The sequence below is a fragment of the Phacochoerus africanus genome, chromosome 1 (assembly GCF_016906955.1).
Source record: "Phacochoerus africanus isolate WHEZ1 chromosome 1, ROS_Pafr_v1, whole genome shotgun sequence".
NCBI classification, from domain to species: Eukaryota; Metazoa; Chordata; class Mammalia; order Artiodactyla; family Suidae; genus Phacochoerus; species Phacochoerus africanus.
The window spans coordinates 201,227,354-201,248,985 of NC_062544.1; the positions used below are offsets into that span (position 1 = coordinate 201,227,354).

The 21,632-nt window shown below is 35.7% G+C and overlaps 1 protein-coding gene across 5 annotated transcripts in view; it reads left to right on the forward strand.

Annotated features, from left to right (window-relative positions):
* ATP11B (ATPase phospholipid transporting 11B (putative)) overlaps positions 1-20,364 on the forward strand; it is a 139,582-nt gene extending 119,218 nt beyond the window's left edge. For 4 of the 5 annotated variants that reach the window (XM_047787221.1, XM_047787250.1, XM_047787241.1 and 1 more), the window contains 2 exons: positions 14,932-15,065; positions 19,326-20,364. In XM_047787221.1, coding sequence (XP_047643177.1) covers positions 14,932-15,065; positions 19,326-19,407 — 216 coding nt within the window. In that variant the 3' untranslated portion in view covers positions 19,408-20,364. Of the gene's footprint in view, positions 1-3,288; positions 3,375-14,931; positions 15,066-19,325 lie in introns of all 5 variants that reach the window. The other variant, XM_047787231.1, reaches the window with a different exon arrangement.
* Positions 20,365-21,632: the final 1,268 nt, after the last annotated feature.

Here is a 21,632-nt window from a genome sequence, read left to right on the forward strand (position 1 = left end):
TGTGTTATTAATAGAACTAGATTATCAAGTTACATCCAAATAATAGTGTGTCTTTAAATAGTATTACCACAGCATTCTATCAAATATGTATCCATTATCTTTAGAAACCTAAGAATTTGAGTAATACTTCTTTAGTCTATATTGTTTTCAACAAAAGTATGAAATAAATTCTTTAACCTGTGTAACTTTTACAGAATGGGTTTTTATAAAATATATTCTCTCACTGAACACATACTAATAAATATTAAGTTACAGTAGATGTTACATAGTGTTTAAGAATATGGTCTTTAGGGCCTGATTCAAAACCCAGTTCTACCACTGTGTAGCTCTGTGACTCTTAAGTCTCAGTTTCCTCATGTATAAAATTATGACAGATATGTCTTTTTTGGAGTTCCATCACGGTGGGTTAAAGATCCAGCATTGTCACTGCAGCACCTCAGGTCACTGCTTGGATGTGGTTTCCATCCCCGGCCTAGGAACTTCCACATTCTGTGGGCACAGCAAAAAAAAAAAAAAAAAAAGGGAATACCTTCATTACTTCAGTAATGAGGATTAAATGAAATAATGTGCACAGAGTAGATGCTCAAAAAATGATAGCTGTTTAGTTAAATGTGCCTTTTTTGTATAATTGACTTGTTCATGACCTAGAAATGTGAGTTCATCCTGTTAACTGTAGCATAGCATTGAGTATATATCCTCAAGAATATATTCTAATCAACTTTTATGCCCTGTAAGCAAAGTTTATTAATCATTTAGTTCTGCCTATATGCCAAGCAAATTTCATTTCAATTTTGGAAATTTCTGAGTTCCCATTGTAGCACAACAAGATTGACAGCTTCTTGGGAGTGCTGGGATGCATGTTCGATCCCTGGCCTGGCACAGTGGGTTGAGGATCCGGTGTTGCTGCTCCTGCAGCTTGGGTTGCAGCTGTGGCTCAGATCTGATCCCTGGTCTGGGAATTCCATATGCCACAGAGCAGCCAAAAAAGAAAAAAAAAATTGGAAATTTAGTTGCATGTTTGTACTACAAAAAGCAAGTACTCCCTAAGTACTTAGTGATTTGGTTAGACTTCCTAACTGTATTTTGGTTTTAATTTCATTTGATCATATCAAGATTTCTATAGCACTTACTTGCTTTGGTAACTCAATCCTAGCCAATTTTAACACTGTTGAAGCAACATAGACCTCTGAAGCCCCACAAACTTAATTCAAATACTTGAAATGGTATTAACCATTTATAAAATGTATGTCCTTAAGCCATTTCCTGAAGCCTCAGTTTCTTCCTCTGTAATGTCAGAGTAGTAATTACTACTTTACATGATTGTTTAGAGATAATGAATATAAAGCACCTAACCCTGGATCTATATGTAGTAAGTCTTCAGGTAAGAACATAATTTTAAGGATAATGGGAATGTTGCTTTGTGATACTAATCTCCAGATGGAGCTGAAAATATTTGCATAATCTGATAACTATGTCTGTCTATACATATATTTATATCAGAAAGGTTTGCCTACGGGATTTCCCCTCGTGGCACAGCAGAAATGAATCCGACTAGGAACCATGAGGTTGCAGGTTCCATCCCTGGCCTCACTCAGTGGGTTAAGGATTACGCGTTGCTGTGAGCTGTGGTGTAGGTCGCAGATGCGGCTCGGATCTGGCGATGCTATGGCTCTGGTGTAGGCCAGCAGCAACAGCTCCGATTAGACCCCTAGCCTGGGAACCTCCATATGCCGTTGGTGTGGCCCTAAAAAAGACAGAAAGAAAGGTTTGCCTACCATTTTTCCTATCTTTAGAGATAAATATTTATGTAAGAGAATACTACTTTTAATACATTGTGTACTATACTTTTTCTGGACCCTTATGGAGAACATATTTATCTTGCCCCTGTGGCTATAAAAAGTTATATTACGGAGTTTCCTTGCGGCACAGTGGGTTAAGGATCCAGTATTATCACTGTAGCCTCTGAAGTCGGTCCCTGACTGGGAAACTTTCTCATGACATGGGCACAACCAAAAAATAAAATTTTTTAAAGTTATATTTCACCAAAATATATTAATAAGGAATTCCCACTGTGACTCAGCACATAGAAACTTGACTAGTATCCATGAGGATGTGGATTCGATCCCTGGCCACATATATATGTATGCATGTGTGTGTAATATACACACACACACACACATATATCACTTTACAAATATAATTCTTTATAAAGGTAAACATTTATTTACATTTATCCTTAGAAATTTTCTCAGGCACAGCATTTGCAAACATATGTATTTCCATAGATATTTCTTAATGATGAAAGTTGAGTAGTACCTGTTGTGGCTCAGCAGTAATGAACTTGACTAGTATCCATGAGGATGCAGGTTTGATCCCTAGCCTTGCTCAGTGGGTTAAGGATCTGGCATTGCCATGATTTGTGGTGCAGGTCACAGACATGACTCAGATCCTGAGTTACTGTGGCATAGGCCGGCAGCTGCAGCTCTGATTAGACCCCTACCCTGGGAACTTCTATATGCCACAGGTGTGGCCCTAAAATGACCAAAAAAAAAGTTGACAACAATATTAGTTCTTATAATTTTTTATAGCTTCCACATATACAGGAAATATTTGACACCTTAGGGTGGACCCTTAGATAAGAAAAAGTTTAAAGTACTTTATATATTTTTTGGTTCTTTTTACCATAGGTTGAATTGATTTAAAAATTGGTTGTTTTTCTATGTGTGAAAACTGGTATAAGCTCCCTTCTGCCCCACTAAATTTCTTCGAAATGATTTGACTGGATGTTCTACTGTGATCTGATCTAAAGAGGAAATGTCTACTTCCACTTAGAGATTTTTTTAGCCTGCTGGGAGTTTTCTGTTTTCACTCAGTGGTCATTCAGATTCTGGGTGTGACATTATGCCTTTGCTTCAGTCAGTAATCTTTATTATTTCAGCCTTGTACTGCCATCTCTGATTTCACATGATGAGAAAATTGTTAGAAAGTTGTCAGCTACTTCATTGCTTACCAAAATTAGCAAGAAAAATCATATCAAAAGGAAATTGGTCAGCATTCATTTTGAGCTTTGTTTTCTCCAAAATAACAATGTGGTATTAAGTGTAAATTCTTTTGATAGCAGAGCCAGCAGCCCAACAAATGTCAGTCATGTATGTCTACCATGTATGATATTTTCTACTCTTGTAAGAACAGATGTCTTTATAAATCTTGTCCTGTGTCTGTCTCTTAGGTAATAAATACAGCTCACTGACTTGTTGTATGTCCCATCCCTTTTCTGTCCACTTATAGATGTACTCCAACACAGTCGCTTTAAGTGACGAGTTCATCGCACTGCAGCCATTGTCAAGGGCAAGGAATCAGCTGAGCAAACTTAGGTAGAGTAGGAGGAGTAGAACCTCGTTAACTCTTCTGCATGCTAAAGGTCAATTTAAAAATATTCAAAAGATGGGCAGAGGCATGAATTAAGAGTGGGGCACTTTTGTTAGCACAGCTCTGTCTCTAATTTGACCTTTATTAATATGTATATTGAAACCTTAAGAAAAATCCATTTCTTCTTTGAGAAGAAAATTCAGACAAAAATTCCGCATAACAGGACAGAGATCTGTACCTTGTTATATATTTTACACCTTAACAACTTTTCTAGCACAATTCTAATGCTTCTGCTTGTCATACTTATGAATGTTCCTGCATGTTGAATAATTTAAGCTACAGAAATTCATCATAAAATTTAAAGTTTTAAGTTTCAGTTACTTGGAGGACTGAGTTACCCATTTCTTATCTTACCTTAATCTGTATTATAAGTACATGCATATTTGTCTTTGTACACTGTAATGGCTGCTGAAACATTTCATATCCTTGCTATTGTTTAGTGTATCTATAAATTGAACAATGTATTTTGTATCTCTTATATGTACCTTTATCTCCACAGACAGATCAATTCTGTCAGTTTCCACAAAAAATAACCAATAGTCTAGAGATGTCTTTGGATGAAAGAGAATAAAAGTTTAAATCCTAGAACTTTTCATACTGTGATGCCAAAACTATATACATTAATTTTAACTCTAGTCTGGTTTGAAGAGGGAAAGTAATATAACTAAAAACTTTTTTTTTTTTTTTTTTTAGTTTTGATACACTTCAGCTTCTCACTGTGTCAGTATTTTATGGATTCTTAATCACATATTTTTCTAAATTCTTTCCTATCCCAAGGTTTCTAGTGCCTATGTTCACTTGATCAAATGAATGGCTTTGACAAAGCACTGCTTAAATAACCTTTATATATAACCCTATGAATTCATAATTTTGAACTGTTCCAAAACTTTACCAGACCTTTTGATTTTATTATTCCTATTAACATCAGTATTTTTTAATTATTCTACTTTGAAATACAAAGGTATAGTTATTGTAGATGAATATACAAATAGCTGTTTGAGTGATAGTCAACTAAATTTCATGTTTAAAACAACTAAAATCAAAACAAACTTGGAAAAACTGCCTTCACCTTTTGTTGAGCCAAATATATATATCACATTTTATCTATACATACCTTTCTGAAAACAGTGGGTATTTATCACATTTTCGAACATTTAATTAACTCTAAAGAAGTAGAGCTCATTATCTAAAAGAATACTTTGGGAGTTCCCGTTGTGGCTTAGTGGGGTTAAGAACCCAACATAGTGTCCGTGAGCATTCAGGTTCAGTCCCTGGCCTCATTCAGGAGGTTAAGGATCCAGCATTGCTGCAAGTTGCAGCATAGGTTGCAGATGCCTCTCAGCTGTGGCTGTGGTGTAAGTCCCAGCTGCAGCTCCGGTTCGACCCCTACTCAAGAACTTCCATATGCTGCAGGTACAGCCATAAAAAAATAATAAAATAGGAGTTCCAGTTGTGACTCAGTAGGTTAAGGACACGACTAGTGTCCATGAGGATGTGGGTTTGATCCCTGGCCTCGCTTAGTGGGTTAAGGATCCAGTGTTGCTGCAAGCTGCAGCATGGGTTGAAGATGTGGCTCGGATCCCACATTGCTGTGGCTGTCATGGAGGCCGCCAGCTGCAGCTCCAGTTCCAGCCCTTAGCTTGGGAACTTCCGTATGCCACAGGTGCAGCCCTGAAATTTAAAAAGATGAAAAAATAACACTTTGGCAAGTACTTTTGTGAAAGTGGAGATTAACTTTTGCATTGTGGATAATCTTGATATTTTTATTTAATCATATTTTCACATACTGTGTCGGCTTAAATCAAGCCACATTTTTTGAGCAAGATAGACTCAAAAAGAATGAGGCAAGGAGATCATAAGTTAAAGAGATCCCACGCTCCATAATAACATAATAAAGTAGTAAGCTTAACGTTAATCTGTGATAGAACACGATGCAATGAGAGCAGGATACATTAGTCAGGTAGTCCTTGCCGAAGTCACTCTCCAGTCAGGTGGTACAACAGGAGAAGATCTCTTTTGGCTAGCATTCAGATGCTATTGTGGGATGCCCTTGGTGCTGCACCTTGTATGTCCTAGCCAAATTGGTTTACTTCTCTGAGCCTTCAGGTTCTTCACCTATCACATGATCATTTTAAGTATTGTAATCTATTTACTTACCAGCAGCATCAGAGAAGAACAACAACAAAAAATGCTATTATGCTCAACCAAAGGCCAGGCAGAAATAACAGTTGCTTAAATGAGCAGTGGATGATCACTGGGTGGGCATTTGCTCACAGCTACATGAAGAATAAGTGCCCATAAACATCTCTCTGCTGGTGCATTCTGTGAATTTTAAATACGTCTTGTTTTTGAACTACATTGCATAGTATATTCCTGGATATGATCCATGGTATTTGTGCATAAATCAAACATCTTTAAGAGTTTTCAAATCTTTAATCAGGTTCGTACTTCTTAAGAACCATGAACACATGAACACAAATTTTCTTTTGAATAAAAGAGAACTCATTTTGAGTATGTTCCACTCCTTTATGTTATATGCAAAGCTATAATTATAAGCTATCTGTATAAACTTATTGTATTCTTTAAACCGAGGAATTCTACTACTTTATTTTTATATTTATGAAAAATATACCATAGCATTTTTAATAGAAATAATTATTAATCAGTCCTAAGACTAAGAAAACACATAGAAATGAGAAGAAAGTTATTTTTTACTTATTGAGGACTTTTTTATAATTTAAGAAAGATTAAAATTATCTTGGCTATGGATTCATACTCCTTAGAAGGTCTCTAATACTTTATAGAAATTTGTGGAAGTTAGTCAACAGTCACTAAAAATATGTATTTCAAATTAATTTTGTTTACTAAATCAAATCAAGCCTCCCCTTGCCCATATGTCTAACATTTGAAAGCCTGTGTGATTGACCCTTCTACTCTGCTGAAGTCTAATTAGGGTAGAGAAGTCTTCTGAGAAGGGAGCATGAGAGATATGAAATGGGATTTACCTTGGGAATGAGAGCCCTTACTCTTGATACCAAGGAATTTGTTGAAGAGAAGAAATTGAATTTTATTGACAGAAACCTGGTTTTAACTTTGTGCATTGGAAAATCATGGCTTTGTTTTGTGTGCCCTATTATATACACCTTAAGAAGCTCCCGTTAGCTCTCTTTTGTGACAGTAAATGAAAGTAGTTTTGTGTGAACATTCATTTGTGTCTCACAGAATGTGAACCCCAACTTGCTGTTTTGATTCTAAACTTATATACAGTGAGAGTACTGTTCTGTAATATGAGACTTACTGCTTTTCTGTCCTTCCAGATGGAAGAAGATAAGGGTTCAGTCAGCTCAGCATATGAATTTGCTGAAAGCAAGCACAGAGGGGAGGACAGTAGGCACCTGCTAGCTGAGGCTTGCAGCCAGCAGGACAGTTCTTGCGTGCACTAGGTAGTACTGCGCTGGACCTTCGTGGGGACACATCCGCTAAGTTCTCAATCTTGGGGCATGCTATGGGAGAACTGGCCCTGACATTTCAGTTCTTACTTTACTAATCCCTTCTCTGTTTCTCATACATCGTTTTTGTTTACCTGTTTCCCTTTTTTGTGATCTTTACATGACCATACCTGAATATTTTGTTAATCTTCCTTTGGAGTTAATAGTGTTAAATCTTACCTTACCTCAAATTCTAACCTAGTAAGGTATTCTCACAACCTGTTGTCTTATAGCCAACAATTTATTCCATTTCACTTCTTCTGAAAATGTCATGCTGTTTCTATTATTTCTGAAATCATTTTTCCCACTTGTAGGTGTGTGTCATTTTATACACGTTGATGTAATTAGACACCAAATTACTTACCTAAGTCTACCTCTTGAGTTTAATAGTTGAATAAATGAGTGCATAGAATTGGGACCAAATAGTTTTCTGTTGAAAACTCTGACTTCTTATTTTTCATAAGCTTTTCATAGTTATATCTTTGTAATTAGAAAGTATGAATTAATGAGGACTTGGGAGTTACCCTCGTGGCGCAGTGGTTAATGAATCCGACTAGGAACCCTGAGGTGCAGGTTCAATCCCTGGCCTTGCTCAGTGGGTTAAGGATCCAGTGTTGCTGTGAGCTGTGGTGTAGGTTGCAGACTTGGTTCGGATCCCACGTTGCCGTGGCTCTGGCGTAGGCTGGTGGCTATGGCTCCGATTAGACCCCTAGCCTGGGGATCTCCTTGTGTTGTGGAAGCGGCCCTAGAAAAGGCAAAAAAGACAAAAAAAAAAAAAAAAGAGGACTTGCTTCACTCCCCTCTTGAGAATTAAACCCTAACAACAACTTGTAGACCTCATGGCTAATTGGGATATGAAAAATATTTGAATTGGTAGTAGTTACGGAATATAAAAATTCTTACCACTAATAATTATATTTTTACTTGGAATATTTTCCATTTTGTATATTTATTGATCAAGAAAGTGCTGTTTTCTGGGATAAACCCTCATAAATGGTGAGACTTTAAAACAAAGTTACTCGAAGATTATAAATCATTTGACTCTAGATCACACAGTGGGACATAATGTGAATTATTCTGGAAGACATATTTTTAAAATCAGATTCCTTTAGTGAATTGCCCATGTTGAAGATTAATCAACTCTCAGTCACCATTCTTAATTGAAAATAAATCAAAAGAATTCTGAATTTTATTTTTATTTTGTTTAGGGTACTCCATCATATGATTATTGTTATAATGTATTTATCTTGTATTTTGCTTTGATAAATAAAGAATTTTAGTTTTTTGAATATGCCCTCATTGGCCTGCAAGGAAAACTCAGCTTAACAGCGCTGGATAAAAAGGAAAGGCTAGCTGGGATTTATATTCTGTCCTGGTTAATTCACAGAGCCTAATACTGTGAAACTGTGTCCTCTGTGATAAAAGTTCCCCAAAGGTTAAGGTTCAGGTGGATATTTCATAAGACATGGATCTGGTGCTGCTTTACTTTAATATGTCCATTAAAATGTACAGTGAGGTTGAGAATTGGGTTCTTAGAATGTTCCTATTAAATAATAGGGACCTAGTTATGGTTAAATGGTTACTTTTACCAAGTAATAAATGAATTTTTTTATCTTCCTGTGATATAGGGTCTCTCTTTCTATAAAGAGGAAGAACCCTCAAACTGTGGATATGATTTTAATAAAATTGCTGGAAATGTCCCCTGATCTGCAGGTTTTTTTCCTGTTTATCACCAAATTTTAATTGGCTTCATGAAATATATCTTGAGTATTTCTCTTCTCATATATTTCTATCTTTGGCATATATTTTGAGATAAAAATCACTTTAAAAAATAAGTATTACATAATATCTCTCTTACGTATTTTTTGTCTTGAAATGGCAGTTGTTTCTCTAATCAGAATTTAGTCAGCCTTGCCAAATCAGGCAGAGGGTTATGCTGAGCCCTAAATGTTGCCATGAGCTAGACTCTCCTACTCATCTCCCTCTACATTACCTGCCACTTAAACCTCCATTGTTCTGTCATTTTTTGTCTCCGGATTCTAGCCACTGCTCCAGATGCCCTTTCTCCAGCTACACCTAACAACCGTAGGGATATCAACAGGACATTGGGCTACCGACCCTTCAAATCATTGTGGACCCAAGTGCTTAAGCCCCATAGCTGAAATCTGCCACCAACAATAACAACCAACAGAAAAACATTTTAAGCAGTTTCAGCCAACTACAAGTCACCTTCCTCTCCATGTGTGACAAAATATACAACTAATTGCTTCATTTAACAAAGCAGTGAACTACAACAGGAGCAGAAAACCTTAATGGCCTGTATTCAGTTATTTGCCACTAAAAGCTACACTTCAATGAATAAGTAAAATTCTGTAAGCACGTAGAATCAGACATTTAAAAAATAATAGTATCAGGGCTCAGTGGCAGGACATAAATGCATATCTGATAAGAGTGACCACAAAACTAATGTTATTTTGAAATCTGTGCTAGTTCATTAAATACCTTTTTTGTCTAGAGGTCAAAATGAAGAAAAATATTAGTATTGACATTATTTCTACCAAACAGTTACCCTATAACGTGATGTGAGTGACTGATACTTAGAAAACTGATTTCCTAACAGCTCTGCTGATTAATTAATTATTGCTTTTCTGATTTACCCTCTCCATTAAAATTGGAGATTTTATCATTTTTCACATATACTCATACTCTTGTTCACCTAATCTACAAGTTCCTAGTCAGATATTATTTATGTAATCACATCATTAAAGAGGCCTCAGTCTTTTTGAAATAAGGAATAAGCCAAATTTATTAAAAGCTTATTAAGCTTACCTAATATAATTCATACTGTATGCTTATTTTTGTTCGTAAACTTAGACAACACATATGGAAATCTTTTTCTCTCTGGAGATTCCTAAAAGTCAGTATAGAGGTATTTTATTTATAATTATCTTTTAAATTTGTTTATTTTACTCGGGGAGAAGGAAAGAGGGAACAGAGTCTAGGGGAGTAAATGTGAGCTTGGAAAAAGAGGCCTTGAGTAAGAGAGGCAGTTATTTAAATGCCCATAACTAATTGACTACCTCTTCCAATTCTGAATAACGACTTAAGCTGTTACTTGTTTTAGGTGTTTTATTACTCTTAATCGAATTTGGAAATCAGTAATATTTGATGACTTTTGATCTCACATTTAAAAGAGCATTAAAAGAAAAACACAAATACTTCTGTGTTTAAGTATTTCCTTAAACACAGACCTTTTTTTTGCTCCATAATTATAGTTTAAGGCTTCTTTCCAAATACCTCCTTTAAAGCTAAACAGGGTGTTTACTTTGATTATCAAATGTATAAAACAGTTTTAAGAGCAAAAGAACAAACATGATTAATAGTTTGATAATTATCTAAACTCAAAAAAAATGTATTTGATTCAATAGGTGAGATGTCATAGGAGTGACTAAAAAACTTAGAAGTGTATGACAGTTTTCTAACTCTTAGAAGATATAAGGAGTTCCCACTGTGGTGCAGTAAGTTAAGGATCTGGCATTGCTACAGCTGTGATGTAGGTCACAGCTGTGGCTCAGATTCAGTCCCTGGCCTGGGAACTTCCATGTGTCACAGGTGCAGCCAAAACAAATTCTGATAAAAGTTCACTTTTTCGTACCACCAAGTAGGGTCTCGCTCCTACTATTTTTTCTTTTCTGTTTTTTTAAATAGTCTTTAAAAAGGAAGGGCAGTAATGGCTCCCTCTCCTTGCTTTGATTGAAATGAGGTGTAAGTGCTCCACCCCCAGTTATACTGGAAGCTGTGATACAAGAGCAGAGATGCATATGTGGGAAAATAGTGAAGCTCAGAGGTTTGTTTTCTGTAGATAGCTTTACAGGTACACAATTAAGCAGCAGCATTCAGCATTTTCAAAGGAGGTGGGTTTTTTCCTTTTTAGGGAAAAAAGGAAATATATTTTGCTTAGTTCAAAAGGTGATCTGAAGAAGTCATTTCTTTATATTTTTGACATTTCAAGATGTTTTCTCTCTGTGTTGACTTGCCCATAGTTTAATAACTATCCTTACCTTTTAAAGGGAAAGGTGATGAATGCAAAGCAAGATGATTACATAAAATCAGATCCAAATCTAAGCAGTGTTCTACACCCATGTAGACACCCAAATGCTGCTGACCTTATGGATGTCATCTTTAGTGAATCCCTCTGAATTGATTGAGCCACCAGCAATAGGCAAAGCACATGTTGTTAAACTAAGAAGTACCAGACAAACTCCTTGCTCTTTCAGGTTTCTGGTGTAGTTCATTCCTCCCCAGATACGTGTGGTTTAGGACCAGTTTGTTGTTTTGTTGTTTTTCATTTTGAGTTCATCATGAACCAACACTTTTGTAAAATACCATAAAAATGCATTACTAGGATATGAAATTTGAAAGCTATGCAAGTCCAGGTTCTTAAATTATTATTAGTTTCAACAGTTACAAAGGTATTCCGTCAAATTGCCATAAAATTTTCCAACTCGTAGTCTCACAGACCAGAGACACTTGTCTCCTTGTGGGCCAATAACAGTGTTTTCAGACCAACGCTGATCCAAGGTTGCATTTTGAGGCGCACTGGTCATTTTGCAAAGGGGTAGGAGTAACAATTACTCTCTCTTAAACTTAAGCTAAACATGTGCTAAACATGATACGGTTACTCATTCTTTTTTTTTTTGCCTAGTCTGGAATGCTCTTTCTCCCCTGTTTCCAGCTATTGAAATCCCATCCAGTCTTCAGTATGTATTTCAGATGCCCTCTTTTTTGTGCCCTCACACTAATACCAGCAGCAGTAACTGGGTTTGAACTTTCTCTTTTTCAATATTTATACTCTGCCTCATACCATAGCTATAAGAAGGCAGTATAACGGCACGGTAAAGAGTTTGGCTCTGGAAATCAAAGAAACCAAGCTCAAGCCCCACCTGGGTAAGCTTGGACATATTTTTAACTTCTCTTTTTCCTTCTCTCTGAAATGTGTATGAGTATGGTGCCTATCAAAGGTGGTTATAAATGAGATAATCTGTGAGAGGCATTTTACATAGTAACTGGCATGTAGATAGTAAGCATTCGATTAATATAACTGCCCTTAATAGTTGTTCCAGACTTATCTCCCACCCTTTTCTTTAACCTTAACTCACTAGATTGAAGGCAGGGTTGCTGTCCCCTGTAGGAACCAGCACAGTGCTTTCCTTGCTCAATAAATATAAGTCAAATTTAAGTATTTCTGCCATGTAAGTGATGTAAACAAGCATTGGAGTAGGATCCAGAGAGAAGGAAATAGTTGGAGGGGTGAGGGAGGTTTCATAGTATTCAATGATGGTATGTGTGTATGTATGTATTTTTTAAGGCCACACCCACAGCATATGGAGGTTCCCAAGCTAAGGGTCAAATCGGAGCTGTAGCTGCCAGCCTGTACCACAGCCACAGCAATGCCAGATCCAGTCCACACTTGTGACCTATACCACAGCTCACAGCAACGCCGGATCCTTAACCCACTGATCCAGGACAGGGATCAAACCTGCACCCTTGTGGATGCTAGTCAGATTCGTTTCTGCTGAACCACAATGGGAACTCTCTTGATGATGGAATTTAAACTGAACTTGGTGTTGGGGGTCAGCATTCTGCTGATAATTGGTGACAGGCCCTGACACATCCCCACAAGCAGTAAACACTGGTTGGCTGTGTGGAGACTACACATGAGGATTTATAAGTAGAGCAGGAAAGGCAGCCTGAGGTCAGGTTATAAAGGGCCTTAAAGGCCTCCTTTGAGAGTTGTGCTTTCTCCTTTGAGCATGGAAAAGCTCTTAAAGTCCTACTTCCTACAGAGGATGATTTTTGAGATGGAGAAAGCCGGAGACCAGTGATCCAAGGAGGAAACTGAGAAACTTGTGAAGTCTTTTTACCTAAACCAGCATTTTCTAAAATATTCCCCTGAATATTAATGTTCCCTGGGAAAAGAAGGAAGGGGCGTTTATTGGAAAAACCAGTTTGAGAATTGGACTGTCTTGCTCTCCTCCTGGAGACTGACCATGCATCCTGACCTATTGACAATCCTTTACTCAAAAAGAAGTCTTGTTTAGCCATTCATTGAACTAGTGTTTCTCAAACTTAATTGACCACAGAATCTTTTTTCATGCAGTATCTGTAAGTAGCTCATAAAACACAGTTTTAAGGAGTTCTCATTGTGGCTCGGCAGGTTAAGAACCCAACTAGTAACCATAAAGATACAAGTTTGATATCCAGCATTGCCACAAGCTGCGGTGTAGGTTACAGATGCAGCTTGGAACTGGTGTTGCTGTGGCTATGGCGCAGGCCGACAGCTACAGCTCCAATTCGACCCCTAGCTGGGGAACTTCCATAGGCTATGGGTGTAGCCCTAAAAAGGCCAAAGAAGACAGTTTAAGAAATAGTATCATTAGCAGTCTTAAACCCAAGGGTATTATAATGAAAGAACAAGTAAAATTTGTCTATTTCTCTGTGCTTAGCAGATCCTAGGACATTAATGCAATCAGTTTGTTGCTGAACTGTTGTCTTGCATTGCTTGGTATTTGGCAGGATTATTCTGAGAAGGGCTTTTGCAGAACCTCACCAGTTGCTTAGGTTCAGAATGTTAGATTACATTCCATCACATCCATCTCTCTGTCCATTGTGAGTGTCTCCACAAATGTCCCCGTTGCCATGCCTACACTCAACACTTGGTGATTCCCAACCTTTGTGGATGCAGCACTCTAATGAATCTATTTTTGTTTCCCTTTCTCTACATTTTCAAAAGATTTGTTATGCAATTGCTGTATATGTAAAGGAAAGTGAATAAAAATAAGTTCGTTTAAAATGACAGTCCTTGGGAAATTTAGTAGTACCCCTGACTATGTCAAAACCAGGGTTGGGAGTCATTGGGCTTTGTGATCATACCATTTCCCCCCCCTTATTTTAGCAGGATTAAAATTATTAGTAATATGGCTTTAAGTTATATTGAAGATTGTGTGTCAATCAATATAAATCTTGCATACAGAAATTAATTCAGTTTTAAATCTTAATAGTACTACTTAGTTACGTCTTTAATAGATTTTAATAATGTATCATCAGTTAATTTTTAAAAAGCAAGATGAACTCATTATGGGCATGGTTAGCACTTAATAGTTGCTTAGCAATTTGAGGCAAATGATGGATTTTTTTCCAAAGAAAATTTATGGAGTGTGTGTGTATGTGGTGTTTAGAACTTGGAACATGGTAAACATTACATAAGGCGTTTGCTGCTGCAGTTGTTATTGTTGAAGATTGGTGTTAGCACCTGCCTGATTATTTCCCAGTCTTCAAAATATTTAAACTCAGCTTTTCTCAATTACTTGACATTTTTTATTTAGGAGCATTTCACCTAAACAAAAATTCAAAGAAGAGTTAGAATTCATTAATTTTCTGAATGGTTGATGTAAATCATTTTGACCATAATATATTATTATGATATTAAAATCCAGAGTTACCATTGTTGCTCAGCAAGTTATGAACCTGACATTGTCTGAGGATGCAGGTTTGATCCCTGGCATCACTCAGTGGGTTAAGGATCCAGCATTGCTCTAAGCTGTGGTGTAGGTCACAGACGCAGCTCATTGTTGGCTGTGGCTGTGGTGTAGGCTGCAACTGCAGCTCCAATTCAACCCCTGGCCTGGGACCTTCCATATGCCATGGTGCAGCTATTAAAAAAAAAAATGAAAATAAAGATAGTAAGATGCAAAATCTTTGCAGATTTATATAGTATTCAGCTACTTATTTTTGCATAATTATTTTACTTAGCCTCTAATTTAGGACACAATGCCTTTTTAAATATTTTTGTATGATTACTGTTAATTGAAGCTTTCCATACATTTCCACATTATAGAAAACATGTATTATATTCATTACTTTTGGTTTTCAAAGTGCTTGTTGTAATTTTTTAATGTTTTTTGGAAGTCCAAATCTATAAATAACTAATATTTTTCTGCTTCAACTCCTTCAGCTTACTGAAACAAATTCAAGTATCAAGTGCTTGGACTCCATGTGCTGTTTCTCAGAAGGAGAAACAGCGTGCGCATCTGTTGGAAGAATGCTGGAACGAGTAATAGGAAGATGTAGTCCGACCCATGTCAGCAGGTGTGAAATTTCTCTAAGTAGCCTTTGCTGCAGATGAATATCCTGTAAACTGGAACAGGATGAACCTACATCTCTAGATACCTAATAAATCAGCCCCCCTGGTTTTACCAACTGAAGCAGGAAGTGCTATTTATTAGCACTCTTGATGTATTTCACTTTGTGGCTTTAGGATAGGGGATTCTTTCACTAACAGAGGAAGAGAAAGCACGTATGAAGAGACTTTTCATCTAATGAACAAAAAATTTTGCTTTACAATCTTTTTCAAATGTGGTCAGTAGGAATGTGTACATGGTACTCTTATTTGGTTTTTATAACTTTCTTCTTTTTATTATACTTACACTATTATTTCCTGTATTTTGTTTGTTTGCTTTTTGAATTTACAAAATATTCTAAATCAGGAGATTTTGCTTTTCTTACTCCTCATGTATATTGTCTAGTCAGTCATTTGAGAATTTGAGGTATTTATAAACATAAAAGGCTGTATTTCTGCTCTCCTACACCTTTTTATATATGTAATGAGGTTTTAAAATGAGTTGTGATTTTTAAGTTTTTACTTGGTGTTTATGGTCTAATTAAAAGTTTCAAAGTTAGAGCAGGCTGTTTAAATTATAGTTTGGAAGAATTTTAGCATTTTTGTCCCCTCCCAGTTGTGCTTCCGGAATTAGATTGCTTTTGTGAATCATAACGAAAATACCGTTTTTTAGTAAATACCACTTATTTATATTTAAAAGTGAAATTGTTCAATTCTTTTTTTTTTTTTTGTCTTTTTGCTATTTCTTGGGCCGCTCCTGCGGCATATGGAGGTTCCCAGGCTAGGGGTTGAATCGGAGCCGTAGCCACCGGCCTATGCCAGAGCCATAGCAACGCAGGATCCAAGTCGCATCTGCAACCTACACCACAGCTCACGGCAACGCCGGATCCTTAACCCACTGAGCAAGGGCAGGGATCGAACCCGCAACCTCATGGTTCCTAGTCAGATTCGTTAACCACTGAGCCACGACGGGAACTCCCCTCAATTCTTTATATATTTTCCCAAGAGACATGTTACTATTTAGGAAATATTAAGGAATAGAAGTACCTTTTTTTACACTTTGGTGTTCTTTTGGTGAGTGATATCCAAGTCCCCAAATCAGAGCAGCACTGGTGTGCATGCAAGGTTGCAGATTGGCAGGGACAGATGGTGATGTCCATTGTCCACAGTGTGCCCTAGGAATAGTAGCCCTTTCTACGTATGTCATGGCTTGGAAAGATTGGAAAGACCTCAGGAGCAGGGAATAGAGGGTGGAGGAGGCACTGCTCTTACCTGTTGATAAAAGAAGTTTTAATATTTGGTTGGCTTTATGTTTTAAATACAGTGAGTATGACATCAGTCACGTATCATGGAATTCAGGTAACTTTTACAGGCAAGCGTTTTAGTTCCCATTAGTTATGGCCATTTCTTCATGGTACAATTGCATTTATAAAGAGCATTCTTATGTTAATACCTGTGGTTTCAGTCCCCATTTATTTATTTTAATGTGATCAAAAATATTTCCATAATGCTGTGACATCATTTTGTAGTCATTTATTTCACATATAAGAAATGCTATGAACAGCTAAATTTATTAGGACTTACGTGTTATGACTTACACAGTTGTATTATAAAATGCATTATAAGAAAGCTACTCTGGAGTTCTCTTGTGGCACAGTTGGTTAAGGATCCACCCATCATGTCGCTGCAGTGGCTTGGGTCACTGCTGTGGCTTGGGTTTGATTCCTAGCTGGGAACTTCCACAGATAGTTTTACTGAACAGAACTGAGGTGGGAGACTAAGAGACTATAGAAAACTTATATAGAATTTTTAAAATATCTTTTTCAACACAGAATTCTCTTTAATGACAATGTACATCTTCACTATTTAAAAAAGACTTGAATTAATTTTAAATGAGTCCAGAATATTTTTCTGCTTTATATGTGTATTCCCATTTTCTGGATATCAATTATTTAGGCAATATGCCCCATTATTCTTTATATAGCCATTTTTATGCTGCATTATCCCTTTTGAACCTGCTCTAGGGACTTATTTCTGCGTGTTCTATTGAGGTGTCTGTTCTCATCTGTATTTCTTTTCACTTAAAATTGTATCATATTTTTTCTTTTGTAAGACTTTTTTAAAATTTCTTAATAAAATGTTTAACAGTAATGAATATCTTATTTGACAGAGTATAAATACCTTTCCAATTCTGTCCAGCATCTCAGGTTATATTACTGGTTACTACTGTCATTATCTCCCTGTTTTCTTCAAATGAATAATCTAAAAAATATTTTGAGATTTGTTTTTTTTTTTCTAGTGGATAAAATCATACAATATACAGAACCACTTGGTGCTTTTCAAAGGGCTATATGAAAATTGCCATACATCCCTCTGTTACAAGATGTAGAATCCCTTGGATATTTGTTCTCTTAGCATTAAACATGAGAGGTAATTGGCATCACTTGAGAAACACAACTAGTGCTTTCATATGATAGATTTCCTTACTAATAAAGTTTTACCATTCAGATACAAAAATTCTACTTACATTTTATTAATCAATGTTGTCAAAGGAATAATGCCATATAGCAAGCTCAGTTTCAAAGGTAACTTCATGGTGCTTAAAGAATTCACCATGTTGTACTCTAAAGGGCTGTACTTCAGCAATAAATGCTTTTCTCTTTGTATTTTACCAAGTTACTTTATCCTAATCAAAACTGTCTTTTAAATAAAAATGTGTTTCTTTTTAAAAGCAGTTAATATGTAGTTCAGGTGTTTAATGTTCTGTCAAATATGATATTTAACAATATAAATTCACATGTGTGCTTTGAAAAGATCAAAAATGAAGGAAACCTTACCTAATAAGATTCTTCTATGTAAGTAATGGTTGGAAAAGAGGAAAAACTAATATAAAATTTTGACAGTTTGAGAGTAGAAAATTGACTCCAGATGATTGGTGTGTTTATAGTTATATTTTATCCTGTGTGTCTGAGCATACTTTTCCTTGAACACTTAAAAAAAATGTTCATCGTCTCATTTCTTTCATTTATTTTACAAATACTGAGTGCCCACTATGTACCAGCATAGTTCTAGGTGCTAAAGAGACAGTAAAGTATAAGTCCTTCTTAAATTAAGGTAGATGCTGTTTAAGGTTTTCTGGAAACTAATAAAACTAGAGAACCTGTAACCACTAGTATGGTTGTTGCTTGTTTGTCTTCCTCTTTGCCAACTTTATGAAGTTTCGAGGTTCTACACTTCATTGTGACTGTTCTCACTTAATCCATTTAAACTGGAATTACACACAAACTTTAGAGTCTCTAGGAAACAGCAGGTTTTTTTATAAAAGTGAATTTGGTCCATTTTAAATGTTAATCTCCTCCTCTAACATTTTTAAGGAAAATGAGAGCCCTGGCAAAGGTTACATAAAATGCATTTATGGTTAAGTGCTTTTAGTCTTTAAAAAAAGTCACCTTTGACTTGGTAATCCTAATACTGTCCTTAAAATAGATTAGGCTATTTTAAGCATGGCAGGATATTTTTAGTCTTAAGTTATTTTAGCTGAAATTGATATTGCTGTAAATAAAGTATTATATAATGAATTGCTATGGCCTTATCATTCAGACAGACAGTAATTAACTTTTTCCAGACAAGTAGGGGATCATTTCTTCTTAAGTGAAAACCCTAGTGACTTAAAGGTATTTCTGATACCTGTTGAATTAAAATATTTACTTTGTTCAAGCTAATTATGCTAAAATCTTTAGAATAGAATCTATATCTGAAAAGAAATAATAATATAATATGAACATACTGTTTCATTCCAAAGCTTTTGGTAAGTGGGATTTTTGTTTGTTTGCTTCTGTGATATCAAAACACAGCCTAGTTGCTTTTCAGTAAAACTGAATGTGCCTAACTCTTAATAATGTACTTGTTTCTTATTGAATTGTTAAGATTTTAAGAGTGTCTCATGCGTTACTACCAAGAGAAATTGTTTTAATGCTAATGAATCTCAATTTTGGCTAATATTTTTATATGACAACTAGAGCATTATTTTTCCTAAGTTTTTGTATAATATAAATAGAATATTTGTTCATTCAGTGCTAGTAAGAAGAACTTCCCTTTAGCATTTAAAAATGAATCAGTGCTTATTTTAATACTCAAATTGCATTTTGGTCCTACAGTTTAGAGTAAATGTTTTCTCAATTAAAACATAGGTCCTGGTGAGCCAAACTTTTCTCTTATTGTTACTTTAGATCATGGAGTGCATCGGATCCTTTCTATACCAACGACAGGAGCATCTTGACTCTCTCCACAATGGATTCATCTACTTGTTAAAGGGGCAGTAGTACTTGGTGGGAGCCATTTCAACTCCTTTCCTAAAATTCAGTGTGATCATCCTGGTAATGGCCACACTAGCTCTGCGGAATTACTTTCTAAAATATCTGGAGTAGTTCATACCCACTTACAGTTATAATGGCAAACGAACGAAAAGCATTGCCGTGTACCTCCCTTAATGTAAATCTGAACATGTTAAAATTTGTGAATGATGAGGTATTTTTCATCTCTTTATTTGGACTGTCCCATGTGCTTATGGGATTCCTCCTGGCATTTCAATCTCTTAGTAAGGCCACTATATTTTAATATCAAGGTAGAAAGGGAGATAATTCCTAGTTAATTGTATTTTTTAGTATTAGCTTGGTTATTGACTCTTCTGTTTAAATCTGCTTCTGTAAATTATGCTGAAAAGTTTGCCTTGAAAACTCTATTTTTTTATTAGAGTTATATTTGAAGCTTTTCATGGGAAAAGTTAATGTGAATAGTAAGGAATTTTGGTCCCTCAGTGACCTGTGTTGTTAATTCATAAGTGCTTTCTAAGTTCACAGAGCATATTAGGAGAATGCATTTCCAACCATTATTTACTGCACCATTGGTAGTAAATATATACCAGAACCAAACTTCTCTAAATGTACTGTAACAGAAAGAGTTAACCATATACATGCAAAGAGTATATCATATCTTATATATATAAATATATGAGGAATCAAGTCCATTCACCAAATTTCAGATTGATGTTTACTATTTTTGTGACAATATAAGGAACCTATAGTGGGTAAATTAGATACCATTAGCATATTATTATTTAATGTGTTTATCATTGGATCTTTTGCATGCTTTAATCTGGTTAATATATTTAAATTTGCTTTTTTTGTCTCTCTGAAGCCTCTGTTTATAGTATTTTATGATACTGTTGTAAAGTTCAACTATATCAATAAAAAACAAGTTTGGACAGTATTTAAATATCACAGATACTTTTAATTACACAAATCAGAATGTTAGGGAAATTAAATAAAATGACAAGCCTCCTCTATAGCTAGCTTAGAATTGCTCTGGCCTTTCAGTAAGCTAGCTTTTAGAATAAAGGATTTCAGATGAGAATCCCATTATTTTCGGGTTAGTGTATGTTATCTAAATTACAGCAGACTACCACAGTAAAGTGAAATCTGCCCAGTGTCCCATTATAAGGTGTATTTTCAGGCATGCCTATAGAGTCTAAATGAAACAAAGTCTAAAATGGCAAATACATGGAGTAATGGCTGCAATACATTTAAATGTAAAATGGTTAACCAGGTATGTATTACTGGATTAACTCGCTGCACTTCCATCCTGAATTTATCATTTAGATCCAGTGTTGTCTTGATAAAAAGTAATGTTTTGGAGTTGCCACCATGGTACAGTGGATTAGGAATCCAACTGCAGTGGTTTGGGTCACTGCAGAGGTGCAGATTCGATCCCTGGCCCAGTGCACTTGGTTAAAGGATCCAGCATTGCCACAGCTGCAGCATTAGGTTTCTACTGTGGCTTGGATTCAATCCCTGGCCCAGGAATTTCCATATGCCATGAATGTAGCAATAAAATTTTAAAATAATAATAATAATGTTTTAAAATTTGGAAATGATTATTGGTTTAAGAAGTATTACCCAACCCTAAGCATATAATGATTGCATACACATGCATTCAAAATTGTATTTATAGAAATGTTTAAGTAAGGTTTTGCCAAAATTTTCACTTGAGAATATGATAATTTTTGCAGATTTATTGCACAGCCCTCCTCCCCTTTCCCATTTCATGAATATAAGACTTCTGGAATTGGGCTGGTAGGGAAAGAATAGTAAAATTAAGACTTTACCTTTGTTCACCAGTAAACTATTTTCTTGCTAGTATATAACATTTGTCTTTTTCAACAATGTAAGGATATTAAGTTGTAAACTTGAGCCTAAACATTAATTTTTATAAATAGCCCTTCTTTAACTTAGATATTCCAAAATTGTATTTAGGAAGAGTGTTACTCTGGAAATACATTAAAGGATCATAAAATGTACAGTGTATATCCTCACCAACCATGTTCCAGAAGTGGAAATATTGCAGAATATATTCAGTAGAGTAGTTTAGTGGAGGATAAAAGGGAATTTGTTTTTTCTTAGAATGTCTTATAAAATGTTCATATAATGAAATGACATTCGGTAGCCCTGCATTACATCTACCTTGCAGTGTTTATTTGC